Below are 17948 nucleotides of genomic sequence, written 5' to 3' on the forward strand. Positions count from 1 at the left end.
CATAACTTTTAGATTCAGGAATGTCTTTATCCACATTCATAGAAATATAGCAACAAAAGCGAGTCAACAATCTCACGTTTAACAAGCTAAAAAACAGTGAATTAAAACTACCTCAAATGCAGTAGTAACCGCAAAGCTAGAGTTCAAAGGAGTTCATGTTCCCCTCACAGTTATTTTATACCAATTATTACACTGCACCCATCCCATTTATAAACCCTAACACGAAAGAAAGGAAAAAGAAACTAAACAAACCAATCAAAGTCCGATCCGAATCGACAGTAATTGGATCAAGACTCAGAGTGGGGCACATCTTCAACGTTATCGCCGTTATCGCTGTTGTTGTTATTGTTGTCGGTAGTGGTGGTTGTTGCTCCGGTTGAGGCGGCGAGGCTGTTCTCCATCTTGAGGCGCTCGAGGGCCTTCTCGTGGGCCCAGGTCTCGATGGTGAGGTCGGGCTTGGCGTTGAGCCCGACGCCGAGGATGACGATGGTGAGGAAGCTGGTGACGTAGCAAGGAAGCTCCCAATCCTCCCACTTGCGGGACTGACCCGGGGGAGGAGGGGTGCGGTTGAAGAGAAGGCCCTTGGGAGTTTCCTCATGGCCCGGGCTTGTCCAGCGGCTAGGCCCGGAGGATGCACCTCCGCGCGTGCGGGTGGATTGAAGGAGGCGGCGGCGGATCATGGCCGATGCGCTCGTGAAAGGTGTTGGAGCTGGCATTGTGGTTTTGCCTATTTTCCTTCTTTTTCTCTCTCCAGAGAGGGAGTATAGTGAGACCTGAAGAGAGAGAATAGTTTTGGCCGAAAAAGAATGAAGTTAGTGAATCTCTCTCGTGTTTGCAAATTGCAATTACTTTTTTTTTTCCCTTAAAAAATTAACAGTTTTTTTTCTCTGTTTTTTAATTTTTACAGTAACATTGTTGTTAAATTAAATACGGGTGAACTTTATAACCCTATGTTGGTCTTTGAAATTGGCCAATTACACTTTCAATTGTCACAATTTAATCTTTGTTGTGATAAGATTAAATAAGATAGATGACCATTATTTAATATGGACGGCTCACATTTTTAAGAGATGAGTTTAATGAGAGTTAAAAATATTACCTCTTATGTACCTATAAATACATGTGCTGAAGTAAAGAGAATACACATAAAAACAATAAAACACCATTCTCTCTCTTTATACATTATTAATAGTTTCTTTCTCTCTTTTCGTTACTATATATAAATATATGAATCATTTTTATTGAGCTAATTATATTAATGCTAGAGTCTTCTATTTATACTTCTTTAGTTTATATATCGTCTTTATTTATTCTACAACACGTTAATCAAATTTTAAGAAGACTCAAGGTAATAAATTTTTATTATGTCGAAACTCTCTCATCTTGAATTTAATGCTCTTGATATATCTGGGAACAATTATTTATTATAGATACTTGATGCTAAAATCCATCTTGATTCAATGGATCTTGGAGATACCATTAAAGCTGAAAATAATACATCCGAGAAGGATAAAAGGCAAAGTCATAATTTTTTTGTTGTCATCTTGACGTATGATTGAAAAATGAATATCACACATTAAAAGATCTTGCAGATCTGTGAAAAGACCTTGAAGAAAGGTACAATCATCCAAAGACGGTGATACTTCCTCAAATCCGATATTGTTAGAGAAAACTTTCTCAACCTTCCATGCCTCGAATATGCTCCTGTAGTAGCAGTATCGAGAAAAAAGATTTAAAAAATATTCTGAGTTGATTTCTTGCCTTCTTATTGCTGAACGCAATAATGAATTACTTCTAAGGAATCATGAAGTCTGCCCAGCTGGCGCCGTCCCATTTCCTGAAGCAAATGTGGCAAATCATTATCTCAGAAGAGATAAATGGCAAGGTTTTAGTAACAAGAAAAATTATGGAAGGAAAATGAATTATGTTCATAAAAGGATCTCATCAGAAGTGCGATAAAGAAAGAAACAATGGGTAAAGTAAATCAATTGAGGATAAATACTTCCGTTGTGGTGGAAAGGGTCATTGGTCACGTACCTGTCGTACCCCAAGGCACCTAGTTGATCTTTATCAAGCATCCTTGAAAAAGGATAACAAGGGAAAATAATCAAATTTTGTTTCAAATGATGCTGAAAATTCCACCACTCATTAAGATGTATCTAATTTTTTTGAGAATCCTAAAAGAAATATTGGCTATTTGATCAATGATGGAATAGTTTAATATATGTGTTTGTTAAGTATATATGTGAATAATTTTACTGTGCATGTACTTTTACTCATTTTATTATTATTATTATTTGTCTTTGAAAAAAATGGCAAGGATATATAATGATGATGTATGCCTTGCGTATAGTGCAAGTTTGCACACCATTCTCATAAGAGATATATATTTTATCCATCTTGTGCCAAAAGAAGAATATGTTAATATTATTATTGGCTCAGGCAATGTGATTGAAGGTTCCGGAAGAGCTATAATTTTGTTTCTCGGAGGAACAAAATTCATAATAAATAATGCACTATTATCTACCAAGTCTCTAAGAAACTTGTTGAGATTTAAAAATATTCGACGAAATGGATATTATATTAAAACAATGAATGAGGGAAATCGTGAGTACTTACGTATCACAACTCATGATTTAAATAAAAATGTTATATTAGAAAAGTTATCCTCACTTTCATCTGGGTTATATTATACCAAAATTAGTGCAATTGAATCACATGCCATTGTAAACCAGAAGTTTACTAGCCGAAATGAATTCATAACTTGGCACGACCGATTGGGTCATCCGGGAACAATTATGATGTGGAGAATTATTGAAAACTCCCATGGACATTCACTAAAAACCAGAAGATTTTTAAATCTAGTGAATTTTGTTGTGTTGCATTTTCTCAGGGAAAGTTAATTTTAAGGCCATCACCAGTAAAGATTGGATTTGAGTCCCCTGAATTCCTAAAAAGGATTCAAGGGGATATATGTGAACCTATTCATCCATCATGTGGATCTTTTAGATATTTTATGGTCCTAATAGACGCATCTTCGAATTGGTCATATGTGTGCTTATTGTTTTCTCGCAACCTGGCGTTTGCGAGATTTTTGGCTCAAGTTATTTGATTAAAAGCACAGTTTCCAGAAAATTCAATCAAAGCAATTTGTCTTGATAATGTTGGTGAATTTACTTCCCGAGCATTTGATGTTTATTGTATGGCTAATGGAATAAGTGTTGAACATCCAGTAGCTTATGTTCACACACAAAATAGATTAGCAGAATCACTTGTTAAACGCCTCCAATTAATTGCTAGACCCTTACTTATGAGAACAAATCTCCCAACCTCAGTTTGGGGGCATGCTATTTTACATGCCGCAACACTTATTCGTTTGAGGCCAACGAGTTACCATCAGTTCTCTCCTATGCAATTAGTTTTTGGCCAGCAGCCAAATGTTTTCCATTTAAGAACATTTGGGTGTGCGATATATGTTCTCATTGCACCACCTAATCGCACCAAAATAGGACCCCAAAGAAAATTGAGGATATATGTTGGATATGATTCTCCCTCTATAGTGAGGTATCTTGAGATACAAACTGGAGATATATTTAAAGCCCAGTTTGCGGATTTTCATTTTGATAAATCAAAATTTTCAACATTAGGGGGAGAGAATAAACTTCCTGAAAAGGAACTTAATTAGAAAGCATCATCTTTGATGCATTTAGATCCTCGATCAGGGCAATGTGAACTAGAAGTTCAAAAGATTATACATTTGTAAAGGATAGCAAATGAATTGCCTGATGTATTTTTCGATACAAAAGAGGATAACCAAATCTTATATACCAGTGAAAAATGCCTCAATTCGAATTGATGTCCCAGTAGGACAAGTAGCCACTAAAGCAATTCATGCCAGAAGCGTGGTAGGCCTATCAGTTCCAAAGATAAAAATCCTCGAAAAAGAAAAGAGATAAATACGATTCCTGTTGAAAAAGACATAGTAGAGACACCTGCAGTTGTCCAAAATTTTGATATAGTTTTAACGCCAGAAGACGTCCAGGTACCTGAAAATTGTGAAAATGACGAGATCTCGATAAATTATGTCTTTACATGAGAGAATGGGACCGAAATAAGACAATTGTCAATGAAATATTTGCATATAATGTGGCATTAAATATCATGCATGAAAGTAAGGATCTTAAGCCAATATCAGTTGAAGAATGTCAACAAAGGAATGATTAGCCAAAGTGGGAAGAAGCCATGAAGGCTGAATTAAACTCACTTGCAAAATGTGAAGTCTTTGGACCTGTAGTCCTTACACCAGAAGATGTAAAACCTATTGGATACCGATGGGTATTTGTGAGAAAACGAAATGAGAAAAATGAAGTTGTACGCTACAAAACTCGGCTTGTGGCACAAGGTTTTTCACAAAGGCCTAGTATAGATTATGAAGAAACGTATTCCCTTGTAGTGGATGCGATAACATTGCGTTATTTGGTTAGTTTATCCGCATATCATAAACTACATATACATTTAATGGATGTGGTAACAGCTTACTTATACGGCTCATTAGATCGTGATATCTATATGAAAGTCCCTGACGGACTGAAGATATCTAAACCATCCAATGAATATTCGCAGGGATTATACTCAGTCAAATTGTAAAGATCTTTATATGGTCTGAAGCAATCTGGACGAATGTGGTATAATCGTCTTACTGAGTATTTGGCCAGAAACGGATTCAAGAATGATGATATCTGCCCATCTGTTTTCATAAAGAAATCCGCATCGGGATTCATTATAATTGCTGTATACGTTGATGATTTAAATATCATTGGAACTCCCGAAGAGATTCCAACAATTATTAAAACTCTAAAAGAAGAGTTTAAGATGAAAGATCTTGGAAAGACTAAATTTTGTCTCGACCTGCAGATCGAGCATATGAAAAATGGGATCTTTATTTATCAAACAACATACACAGAAAAGATCTTGAAAAGATTTTATATGGATAAGTCGCATCCATTAAGTACCCCAATGATTGTAAGATCTTTGGATGTGGAAAAGGATCAATTCCGTCCTAAGCAAGAAAATGAAGATATCCTTGATCCTGAAGTACCATATCTTAGTGCTATTGGAGCGCTAATGTATCTTGCTAATAATATACGACCTGATATATCATTTGCTATGAATTTACTAGCAAGATATAGTTCATCTCCAACCATAAGACATTGGAATGGAATCAAACAAATCTTTCAATATCTTCATGAAACGGTTGATATGGGGTTGTTTTATCCCTATGGATCCAAGTCACAATTAGTTGGCTATGTAGATGCTGGATACTTGTCTGATCCACATAAAGGGAGATCTCAAACAGGATACCTATTCACATATAGTGGTACTGCGATATCATGGAGGTCCACAAAATAGACGATAGTAGCAACCTCCTCTAGTCATGCTGAAATACTCGCGATACATTAAGCTAGTCGTGAGTGTTTTTGGCTCAAGAGTTTGATCCAATATATTATGTCATCATGTAGATTGATTGATCAAGAGATAGCTCCAACTGTCCTATTTGAAGATAATACATCATGCATTGCTCAACTTAAGGGCGAATATATCAAAGGCGATAGAACAAAGTATATTTCTCCCAAATTCTTCTTCACTCATGATCTTCAAAATCAAGGGACAATTGATGTCCAGCATATCCGCTTAAGTGATAATCTAGCATATTTATTCACAAAATCACTCCCAAAATTCTCTTTTGAAAGATTTGTACATCAGATTGGGATGCACCGATTTCGAGACATTAAATGATGTCAACAAGAGGAGGAGACTGTACTCTTTTTTCCTTGGTCAGGTTTTCTTCCCATTAGGTTTTTCTTGACAAGGTTTTTAATGAGGCAGTCCCCATCACAAAGGATATTGTACTTTTTTTTCTTTACTAAAGTTTTTCCCATTGAGTTTTCTTTAGTAAGGTTTTAATGAGGCATAATCCTAAATGGTCATCCAAGGGGGAGTGTGTGATAAGATCAAATAAGGTGAATGACCATCATTTAATATGGGCGGCTCACATTCTCAAGAAAGATAAGTTTAATGAGAGTTGAAAATGTTACCTCTTGTGTGCCTATAAATATATGTACTGAGGCAAAGGGGATACACACACAGAAGTAATAAAACACCACTCTCTCTCTTTATACACTATTAATAGTTTCTCTCTCTCTCTCTCTCTCTCTCTCTCTCTCTCTCTCTCTCTCTCTCTCTCTCTCTCTCTCTCTCTCTCCGTTACTACATATAAATATATGAATCATCTTTATTGAGCTAATTATATTAATGTTAGAGTCTTCTATTTATACTTCTTTAGTTTATATATCGTCTTTATTTATTCTACAACAGTCTTCCAAATTAAAAAGGGTGCACCAATATAGTCTCTCATGTATCTTCCGTCGCCAGAACTCAACACCGTTAGTGGCATAGCTCAAACCTTATCATACTAGACATATTAAAACGAAGTAGTATGCATTTTAGCGCTAAAGAAGACACTAAATGACGTCATTTGAGGGTTTGAACAATACTAAAACGTTATACCCCTCCCTTTTAATATTATTCAAACCCTGTAATGACATCATTTAGTACTCTTTTAACGTCAAAACGTGGACAACGTCGTTTTAAAATGTCCAACATGGCAAGATTTGAGCTATCTCACGAACGGCGTTGAGGAAGAACTATATTGGTGCACTTTTTTTTAATCTGGAAGTTCAAATTGTAGGAATTAAAAAGTCAGAGACTAAATCAATGTAATTCGCCAATCTCAAGAACCAAAGTAGGACTTAACTTTACTCTTGACACTTCCATAAACATAAAATTATTAATTAATTATATATTTAATTTATTTTAATTAATAAAATAAGAAAATGAGAATTAATTATTAAGAAAATAATAATATTTACTATAAAAAATATATGCGTAATAAGATTTTTTTTATAATTTAATTTCTAAAAATAATATTCTTATTTTAAAATTTTCCATATATGATCATATATAGATTTTTTGTGTTATATATTTTGTATATTTTATTAAAAAATAATATTATTAAAATAATAATGACAATATTTATTTTTTCTATTTTTCTTTCTCATTTTTGTTACAAGATTAATAATTTTATAAAAAAAATATTTTTCTAAACTTTAAATTCAAAATAATTACTATTAATTACTAATTCATAGACATATTAGTAGATAAGATAATTATTTTAAAATTTTTAAAATTATCTATATTAAAAAAATAAACCTAGTTAGCATATAACTAACAAAAATATTGCATTAACAAAAAAAAACTAATCACCATCTACAATAAGAATAATACTCTACAATCAAATTAATTATTCAACCAAATTGGTATAACCTAATTGACATTCATGTGCCACTAAATATGTCATTATATGTAACTACTTTTTGACGGTTTCTTTTCCTACGAATTTCGTTTTTTTTTTTAATTTATCTGTGTTCTTCTTCTTCTTTCCACCCCTGATGCTATTGTTTTTTCTTCTCATTCTCCTCCTTTTTCCTCATTTTTCTCTTTCATTATTGTCGTTGTCACCATCACCACGCCCGCACCTCCATCTCCTCCTCCTCCTCTTTCTTTTTCCATTTGAATTTCTTCCATCTCCTCGTCCTCCTCTTTCTTTTTCCATTTGAATTTCTTCCATCTTTGCCATGGTGTCTGTGGTGCATGGTTTTTACAACCACAGACTAATCGGCAAGTGCACCGGGTCATACCAAGTAATACCTCAGGTGAGTGAGGGTCGATCCCACGAGGTTTGATGGATCAAGCAACAATGGTTGGTTAAACTACTTAGTTAGGCAAACAAAAAATTAGTGTTTGAGTGTTCAAAGAGCATTAAATAGTAAATTCAGAGTTTGAAGACAGCAGGTGAATAAGTCGGGAATAAAATATGGGAGAAAACAATTAAGGTTTCAGAGTTATCTATTTTCTTGATTGATTTTTCTTACTAACTATTTTAATCATGTGAGATTTAATTCATGGCAAACTATATGTGACTATGCCCTAATTTCTTAGACCTTCCTAGTCTCCTCTAAAATTCATTAAATGCCAATTCTTTGGCCAATTAATTCCAATTAGAGGGTGATGATCAAATTCCAGTTTATATGCCACAAAAATCCTAATTATCCAAATATAAGGGGATTATATGTCACGTATCCCGTTAAATACAAACAATTAAAAATTCAGTAGAATATGTTTTCAAGCTGTTGTTCAAGTAAAGAGTTTTTTCAAGTTATACAAGAACTCAATTAGAACATGGGTCATACTTCCGTTCCACCCAAATTCATAAAATAAAGAACGAAAACAATTCTTGAAATATAAATCTAAACATGAATTAAAATAGAAAAATAATAGTATCAATCCATACAATAGACAGAGCTCCTAACCTTAACAGTGGAGGTTTAGTTGCTCATGACTCAGAGAAGAAAAATAATAATTCTAGTAAAATGTGAAAGACGGAATGTAAATTGGTATAGAATGGAATTGTCTTTTATATCTAATCCTGATTAATTTAAAATCTAGTTTTTAAAAATAATATCTTTTCCTATAATATTTAAATTTAAATCAGAATTAATTATGACAATCAGCAAGTCTTCAAGTGATGGATGGGGACCACTTGACTTCGTAGGATCCACGTCTAACTTGGGAAGTAACGAGAAGTGTTCCCCTGATTCCTCCATTCTGCAGCCTCTGATATGTGCTTTCTGGGCCGAAAACTAGGTCGAAAACAGTCCAAAAATTGCCCCCAACGTTTTCTGCATTTTCTGCACGTGGCGCATGTCATGCGTACGCGTTAGTCACGCGTACGTGTCGATGGTCTTCTTCGCATGTCACGCGAACGCGTCAGGTACGCGCACGCATCGCCGTGCAAATATTCAAATCACGCGTACGCGTCATCTACGCGCCCGCGTCACCATGAAAAGCTCCAAATCACGCGCACGCGTCAGGTACGCGTGCACGTCACTCTTCGCTGTCATCTCCTTTAATTCTTGTGCTGCAGAAACTCCATCAAATCCAGCCGAATGCTACCTAAAATAAAAGACCAAGTAATCATAGTGGCTAAAAGACAATTAATTCTTGATTAAACTTAACAAATTAAATGCAAATTCACTAGAAAAAGATAAGAAAGATACACACGCATCAGTCTGCCACCATGTTTGTATTTTTCATAATCAAGCGAAAGTCAACACGCCAATTCCAATGCATGATATCCCTTATTTTTAGCACCAATGGATCAATAAACCTAAAACTATCTTGGTGATTAGTAACAAGATTAAACGCTTCCACACAATCTGTCTCACAAATAACATCTCGTTGACTCACATCCCAAGCTAAGAGATATCCTCTCCAAATAGCAAACAATTTCTCTTGAAGAATACTATTACTTTTAATCATTCCCAAACATTCCCTTTGCCAACTCCCATTACAATCTCTAATAATGCAAGCAAAACCAACACTATCACCCGAACCAGGATAGCTAGAATCATAATTAATCTTAAAAGTACCAATAGATGGGGATTCCAAAAACCATTTAGAATAGAGGGAAGAGTCGTACGTTGTAATTCAGAAGTATTCCTAAGCTCTGTTTCTGAAACTAATTCCAGACAAATCACTTTTTTCGGAGGACAAGTCTCATGAGGATTAAAGATATCATTATCCCTTACTCGCCATATCCACCAAAGTTCCAAAAAGAACCTGAACAGATGCTCTCTAGTATGATACAAGAACCAGTTCTTCAAATCCAGAGGATGACAAGAAATATCCAACCTATACCATACAAGCTGAGCTTTTGGACAATCTCGAATACAATGTAAAACCGATTCCTGGCTAGAAAGACATCTTTGGCACCTATCCGATGCCGACATACCTCTTCTGAAGCGAAAACTTGCAGTAGGAAGAGTCTCCTTAAGACATAGTCAAGCTAAAAACTTGTGCTTTTCCGGAACAAGCTGACTCCAAAGTCAAAGCCAATTCTCCTGTCCTCCCAACCAAACAGCTGCTTACACAACCACAAGTAACCATTACTTGAATCATAGACTTTGACAGCAAACCCAAACTAATACCAACCCTGCACATCTGGATTGTAAGAAAGAATATTACCTTTCAAATTTTGAGATAAAGGAGAATAAAGAATATCCAAATGCCACCTACCAACCAACCAGATATACTGTATTCGGAGGTTCGAATAAGAAATGTGAACATAATCCATCTCATTAGATAACTGTCCTTTTCTCCTCCAGCTAGAAAACTAAAAATTCTGGTTCAAATTCTCAATACACCAAGCAAACTCATCCTTCAACACTTCTCAAGCCTTGCAAAGACTCCTCCAAATGGGAGAGCCCTTGTTCTTAGGACAACCAAAATAGTCATATAGAGATGATCGGTATTTTGCATCCAACAATTGGACCCATAACTTGTCTAGCTGCTAGAAAAAAGTCCAAACTAGCTTCCCGAGAAGAGCAATATTCACACAATAAGGATTAAAAAATCCCCAAACCTCCATATTTTTTGTAGTAACCAATACCTTCCAACTAACAATATGCAATCCTCTTCCATCAACTTGTCCTTTCCAAAGAAAATTCCTCATCATAGACTCCAATTTACTAATGATTCCTTTGAGAACATGCATCTGGTACGTGGGAATAGCGGCTGCAACGGAATTAACCAAGCAGAGTCTACCAACCCGATTGAGTAAACTCCCTTTTCAACTTGCTAGTCTATCCCGAATCTTATCCAAGACGCCATTAAAAGTTGAACGGGTCACCTTAAAATGGCTAAGGGTAATCCTAAGATACTTGTCCAAGTCCTGGACAAATCTGATAGAGGATACCCCAGTGAAAACTTCTTTTCTTGTTGCAGAGACATTCTTGGAGCAAAGTACTTTAGACTTCACATTAATCTTCATTCCAGATGTTTTGCAAAAAGTCTCTAAAACCAACATCACATTTTGCACTTGTCTCTTTGTAGCTTTACAGAATAAAAGCAAGTCATCCACAAACATTAAGTGGGATATTCTTGGTCCCCCTCTAGAAATATTAATTGGCTCTCACAAGCCCAAATCAACCTGATGACTAATAAAGCAAGTCAATCTCTCCATACACAACACAAAAAGATAGAGTGACATAGGGTCTCCTTATCTAAGACCCTGGTTAGGAGTAAAACCATTCAGACGATTCCCATTCTAAAGAATAGATAATGAGGAAGCAGTTAAATATTTCATAATCAAATTATTAATTATAGGACTGGAAAAACTAAAACTCTTAAGGGTATGGGCTAAAAACCTCCAGTCAACTCTGTCATAAGCTTTCTCTAGATCAATCTTAAAGGTTAGTTTGCCTTTCTTTGATTTAGTCTTCTTCATAAAGTAGATGACCTCTTGAGAAATAATGATGTTGTCAGGAGTTCCTCGTCCCAGAATAAATCCTCTTGAAGCGGGCCTTTCTGAGATGGATTGTAAGAAAGGACCTCTCTGAGCCATTACTGATCCCCATGATAGCTGTTTCAGTGGAAAAGTTCTGAATCTCCAAACATTCTTTGTTGAAACTTTCCATGCAGGACCTGAGGGTCTCTCCAACCTCTTGCCAAATATCCAAGAGACTTGAAGCATACTTAGCTTTGTCTTTTTGGATGGAGAATCAGGTGAGAAAACTCCTTGCCAAGTCATCGAAACAGGTGACTAGTCTAGGAGGGAGATTGTCGAACCACTTCATTGCTGCCTTAGTTAAGGTAGTTAGAAATACTTTGCACCGAGTTGCATCTGAGGCATCGGCCAAATACATTTGACTTTTGAAATTGCTTAGCTAATAGCGGGGTCGATTGTACCGTCACAGAGGTTCATGTCCGGGCTCTTAAAATTTTTGGGGACCATTGCTCGCATGATCTCTTCTGAGAAGGGGTTTTCACTTCCAAGAGTGTGGATTCTCGATCAGTTCGAGGTTGTCTACCCTTGAGATCAAACACCAATTTCTCCAGTTTTTTCTCCAGCTCCCTGCATTATCATACTTCTCTTTACAGGGCCTGCGCAGATTCACATTATTGTTTTAGCTCAATCTCAAACCATTCCAACCGACCTTGATGTCCATGGACCAGCTCCATTAGCTTCATTGCATCTCTATCTCCCGAGCCCCTAGGTCTATGAACTTCAGATTCTAATCTTCGTCTTCCATGGTCGTTTCTGTCTCTTCCTTTGTCGGTCTCCTATTTCTTTGTGAATTGATAACAAGTGCTTGATAGTCATTGATCTATTCTTTTTCTTAGTTTTCTGATTCGGATGTCGTGTGTCCATCTTCTGGGTAAACCAGGTCCCTGGCAATGATGCTAATGTTCTAAGGCTTACCTGAACCAATGTGAGTTGGGCTTGAACGTGAGGTCCAAGCTCTTTTTTTGGGATGCTCCGACATTTCCTCCAGCGAAGCAATGCCGTTCATGTTCTTCGAAAAGGTTGGGGTGTGGTAACTACAAGGGACTCCGATGCTTAAGTTAAAAAAGGTTTTAAGCAAATTTTGTGTAGATTAGAGTTCCAAAATATGTGAGTTTGATGGGATATTTATATTGTAGAAAAAATAAGTTGTTATCTATCTGTAACTTATTCATCTATCATGATGAGTGAGTATTCTCCTCTTTTATTCTCAGAGTTATTGAGATCTCATATTTAGATATATGAGCATATTTGTAAGTGCAATTGAGATTCTACACTGAGGTTAATGTGAAGGGGTCGGACACTCTGATAGAGTGGACTTAGACTTTTTGGCTTTTGTTGATTTGGGCTCTATTCACTTTGGGTCTAGTGTTTTTTTTTTGGGACCAGCGAACAAATCTAATAGAGCGATCCTTTTGATTAATTTTAAAAACTAAAGGAACATTTTGATTATTATTTCTGTCTAATATTATGCCAATGTGAAGTTAATGTGCCACATAAAATTTTTGTTAATGCCGTTAACTTAGTTATTGATTGAGAGAGTATTTTAATGTTCGGTTTAAAATTGAGAGATTATTTTGATTAATTTAAAAACTAGAGAATCATTTTTACTGTCGAATTAAAATGGACCATTTTTATTGTTAGGGTAAACTATTATTTTGGTCCCCTACGTTTGGGGTGAATTCTATTTTAGTCCCCAACGTTTAAACTGTTCTATTTAAATCCTAAAAAGATTTGATTTGCATCAATCAAGTCCTTCCGTTAAGTGGGTGTCAAATTATTGACGCCGTGTCCGACGTGGCAAGGAATAGGTGATAGTGGTTAGTAAACGTGTAAGCCTTCCCGCCTTTGGACATAACGCATGCTGCTTACCCTGACTCTTCTTCTTCTACTTCTTCTTCTTCTTGTGAAGCACGAAACGCAAAGGAAAAGCCAGAAACCCTACCACTAGTCACTGAAAGCTTGCGATTCACAGCCAGAGAAGTGACATTGTCGTTCAGTTACGTTTAAGCTCCACAGCAGCAGTGAGTTTGAAACCGTTGCTTTCCGGGAGAAGATCGTGTCAGGTATTCCATTGTCAAATCTTCTGAACCCATTTAGTTTTCATCTTAATGCGGGTTTATATGTAATGATGTATGTTGATGTGTGATTGTTTTGTTTTATAGTTTCATATTCGTTTCTTGTTCTATTTTGAAAGTTTTTATTTTGCCCTAGTGATTTTATTTATGCATTTCTGTTGTTGTTGGTCAATGTGAGAATTTTATGAAGTGTATTGTGTTTGTGTAACAGTTTGGTCGAGAGATGAGCTATTTTAGTGTCAAGATACACCATGGGGGGAAGTTTGGGTTTGATGGTGAACCTTTACACTATGTGGGGGTGAGACTTCGATAGTGGACTACTGTGATGAAGATAGGTGGAGCAGGTTCGAGGCTATGGAGATAGTGCTCGAACAGGGATATGTGGTAGAGAATATCGCTGCAATGTGGTATAAGTCTCTGAACGATGAAACAGATGTAGGGTTGAGGATGCTTCCCACAGACAAGGATGCCATGGACATGGCTAGAATTGGAATGAGGGACAACATGGTGGAGCTTTTTGTTGTTCACAAAGATGCTGCTGCTACTACTAGGAAAGGCTGCACTATTGAGGAAGTTGAAGAGATAGATGGTGATGAGGCTGCTGCACCCACTGCAGACACTATTGGGCCTGGTCCAATTGTGTTGCACAAGGCCCAATCTCTTGCTCAGGCCAAGGTGGGTGAGAAGCCCAATGTGGTGACAAAAGCCCAGAATGATGTGCTGGAGGATGGTGATGAAGAGAGGTCAGAGGGGTCAGATTTCTCAGGTGATGAAGAATCTGAGGATGATGACTACCAGCCAGGAATTGATGATGAGGGGGACAGTGATGAACAATGGAGTGAAAATAGCTCTGGAGATACTGATCTGCAGGTTGCATTTGATGACAGCGATGATGATTGGAATGCTGATGGGGGTTTGTATGATGTTGAAGTCACAACTACAAAAGATCCTCAAAGGCCGAAACAGAGTGTTCCAACTGAGAGAGAACAAGGAGAGCAAAGTGGCAGTGTTAATAAGGGTAAAGAGCAAGTGGTGGCTGCTGGATTAAGGGATGAGGATGATGGGTATGACAGTGAGGGGTTGTGGGATGTCCCTATAAGTGATGATGAAGGGGATCCCTTGTTCAGGAGGTACCCGGTGTATAAGGGATTGAAGAATATGAAGGAGTATAAATGGGAGGTTGGGACAATGTACGTAGATAGGAATGCTTTTAAGGAATGTGTAACGAGCTATGCCGTGCACAGTGGCAGAGGAATATGGTTCTCGAAGTGTGATAGCCACAGGTGCAAAGCTGTTTGCAAAGAAGGCTGCAAGTGGTTTGCTTACTGCCATAAGATGAAGAGAGAGGATTCATGGCAACTGACAAGCTGTTACAAAAAACACACATGCTCTAAGGCCACCAAGATTGGTATAATGAGTTCTCAGTGGCTAAGTAAGGCTTTTATGAAGAAGATCTGTGAAAACCCGAAAGTCAAGTTGAGAAGTTTGATAAAGAAGGCTCATAGCAAGTGGAATGTGGATCTCACAATGACCAAAGCTGCCAGAGTGAAGCAGCAAGCCCTGGATGAAATTAATGGTACCTATGGAGAGCAATATAGGAGGATTCATGACTATGCTGCGGAGTTACTGAGGTCTAATCCAGGGTCCACTGTTCAGATACAAGTGGAGAGACCTCCTGAATTTGAGCTAGAGACACCACCTCCTGGTACGGACCTGAGACCACGATTTCAGAGGATCTATATCTGCTTGGAAGCTTGTAAACGGAGTTTCATGGTGTGCAGACCCATGATTGGCCTTGATGGATGCTTCATCAAGACTCCATATGGGGGTCAATTGCTAACAGCAATTGGATGGGACCCCAATGATCAGATCCTGCCAATTGCCTATGCTGTTGTTGAAGCAGAGACGAAAGATTCGTGGAGATGGTTTTTGTTGAATCTGTGTGATGATTTGGGAGTTGATAAGATCAGATGGTGTACATTCATGAGCGACCAACAAAAGGTAACTCTCAACCTAAACTTGTGTAATTAATTCTTTCTTTAATTCATGTCTTGTTGTTATTGACTGGTGATGTTTTTAAATTCTGCTTCAAAGGGATTGATCCCAACCTTTGATGAGTTGCTGCCTGGCATAGACCACCGTTTTTGTGTCAGGCACTTATATAGCAACTTCAGAAAAAGGTTCCCAGGTGTTCAGCTAAAGATGATGATGTGGAAGGCTGCAAAGGCAACATATGTCCAGGAATGGGAGAGGAGGATGAAGGAGATTCAGCAGGTTGATCAAGGAGCTTATAATCATCTCATGGAGATCCCTGCCAAGTATTGGAGCAAGTCCAGGTTTAATTATTTTCCTAGAGTTGATACACTTGTTAACAACATGTGTGAGTGTTTTAACTCTGTTATTGTAGAGGCTAGAGAGAAACCGATTGTGTCTATGCTAGAAGACATTAGGGTTTATCTAATGAATAGGTGGTCTGATAACAGGCAAAGTATAGTAACATATGCCGGAGAAATATTGCCAAAAATAAACAAGAAAATTGAAAGGGAGTTTGATAAGGGTGGGGAGTGGCTGGCCATATATGCTGGTAGGGAAAATATGAAGTGTCTAGCAGTCAGGGTAATAGAGCCAAGTTTGTTGTGGACTTAAACTTACATGAGTGCTCCTGTAGAAAATTTTAACTAACAGGTTACCCTTGTGAGCATGCCATGAGCTGCATTAGGAAAATGTGTCTAGATGTTAAGAACTATGTCAACAAGTGTTATAGGAAAGAGACCTACGTGGACTGCTACCAACATGTAATCTACCCATTGAATGGACCAAATCTCTGGTCCCGGACTGAGAATGATGATGTGCTGCCACCAGTGTTTAGGAAACCAATAGGACGCCCAAAACTGAGGAGGAACAAGACTGGTGATGAGCCACGCAACAATGGACCACTGTCTAAGTTAGCCAGGACTGGACAGCAACAAAAATGTTCATATTGTTTTGCACTTGGTCACAACAAAAGAACCTGCCCTAGAAAACGTAAGATGGAGGCCGCAGCAAATAAGGTAAAGTTGTTATTGTCAATTTGATTTGAATTCCTTACATGTGAATGTTTATACTGTCCCATTAACCCAATTTGTTGTTACTGTTTATAGCAGAATGCAACTGCACAATCCAAGAAAGAAGGGGCTGGCACAACTAGGACTCCAAAACCCAACAAGATCCCTGCCAAGACAACAACACAGCCAGCAACAAGAGTTCATCCAAAGAGGAAGAGCAGTACACAAGTTGGAGGAAGCCAGGAGTCACAGACATCATCCAAGAGAGCTAGATGCAGCAGCAGTGTCAGTCAACCACAACCATCAACAGCAACAGTCACTAGCCCATCTAGGAGGACCCTGAGGTTCATGGCAAAAACACCACCTAGGGCCTGGAAGGCATTGGGATGAAGAACATAGTAGATTTTAGTGATTCCATCTGTTTTGTAATGAATCTGTCAATGACCAAGGGCTAATGTCCATGTGATACTTTAGACACCCTACTTTAAGACTACTACTGTCATGTTGATCTCTTTTGTGTTGTTACCTTTTCATGGTTGTATTTAAGGCTTGTTTGGATATTGTTATGGTTAAGAGAAGCTACTTTAAGACTTCTCCATTATCTAATGAATTACATGAATTTTCAGCAGCAAAGTTATGTGAATTGGCAAATTAAGCCTTGTTTTTATTAGTAGATGAAACTGAAATAAACTTGTACAGAGCCAAATAATGTATGTCACAATACAGGAACTCATTGCTATTCATTTCAATCAAAAACCTTACAATGTTTACAGCAAATGGCTTTACAGACACAGCCACAAAAAAATTTCATTCTCTTTACATTACTGTTATCACCCAACTGTATGTCAATTTTTTCAATCCCTAAACAATTGACATTCCCTACAAACCAGGGGACAACAACAGAATGGCAAAAATAAACAAAATGCTAACCCCCTAAACCTCAATTGAGTCGATCACATAGCAGCAGCCCAGCCAGTGTCCATCCAAGAATTCCAACACCAAGTGCCAATGCAAACTTCCTTTCAGCTTTCTGCAGTTCTTCTTTCAACGAGCTTGCTTTGTTCTTCAGTCTTTGAATTTGTGGATCTTGTCCTTCAGGCTCTGCCCAAGCAAAATAATCGCATCCATCTCCTATCTGTTCTCAACCAAACCAACACGAACACACCAGCACGAACACACCAAACACTTCAGATCCTTCAAACACTAACACCCAATGCTATTTTCAAACAGGAGACAGAAAAGATGAGACTCACCTGAAAGTTGACGCAGCCCCAGAATCTTCTTCCTGGGTTCTCCGCTGTAGATGACGTGCGCAATACCGGTCTCTCTCCACAGAAGCAAGTCCTCCTTCTCCCACGACTCTTG

The 17948-nt window shown here is 37.6% G+C and overlaps 2 protein-coding genes across 2 annotated transcripts; one reads left to right on the forward strand and one right to left on the reverse strand.

The window, feature by feature from the left end:
* Nucleotides 1-6: 6 nt before the first annotated feature.
* Nucleotides 7-716, reverse strand: LOC112745986 (uncharacterized). The gene has a single exon (XM_025794909.2). It carries the CDS (start codon nucleotides 714-716, stop codon nucleotides 288-290), a length of 429 nt encoding a protein of 142 aa, XP_025650694.1. The 3' UTR covers nucleotides 7-287.
* Nucleotides 717-13392: 12676 nt separating this feature from the next.
* On the forward strand, nucleotides 13393-16973 carry LOC140177051 (uncharacterized). Its single transcript, XM_072209417.1, has 5 exons — nucleotides 13393-13527; nucleotides 13751-15540; nucleotides 15634-16123; nucleotides 16225-16589; nucleotides 16680-16973. The coding sequence occupies exons 2-5, from the start codon at nucleotides 13894-13896 to the stop codon at nucleotides 16971-16973; spliced, it is 2796 nt and encodes a 931-aa protein (XP_072065518.1). The 5' UTR covers nucleotides 13393-13527; nucleotides 13751-13893.
* Nucleotides 16974-17948: the final 975 nt, after the last annotated feature.

The sequence above is a fragment of the Arachis hypogaea genome, chromosome 2 (genome assembly GCF_003086295.3).
Source record: "Arachis hypogaea cultivar Tifrunner chromosome 2, arahy.Tifrunner.gnm2.J5K5, whole genome shotgun sequence".
NCBI lineage: Eukaryota > Viridiplantae > Streptophyta > Magnoliopsida > Fabales > Fabaceae > Arachis > Arachis hypogaea.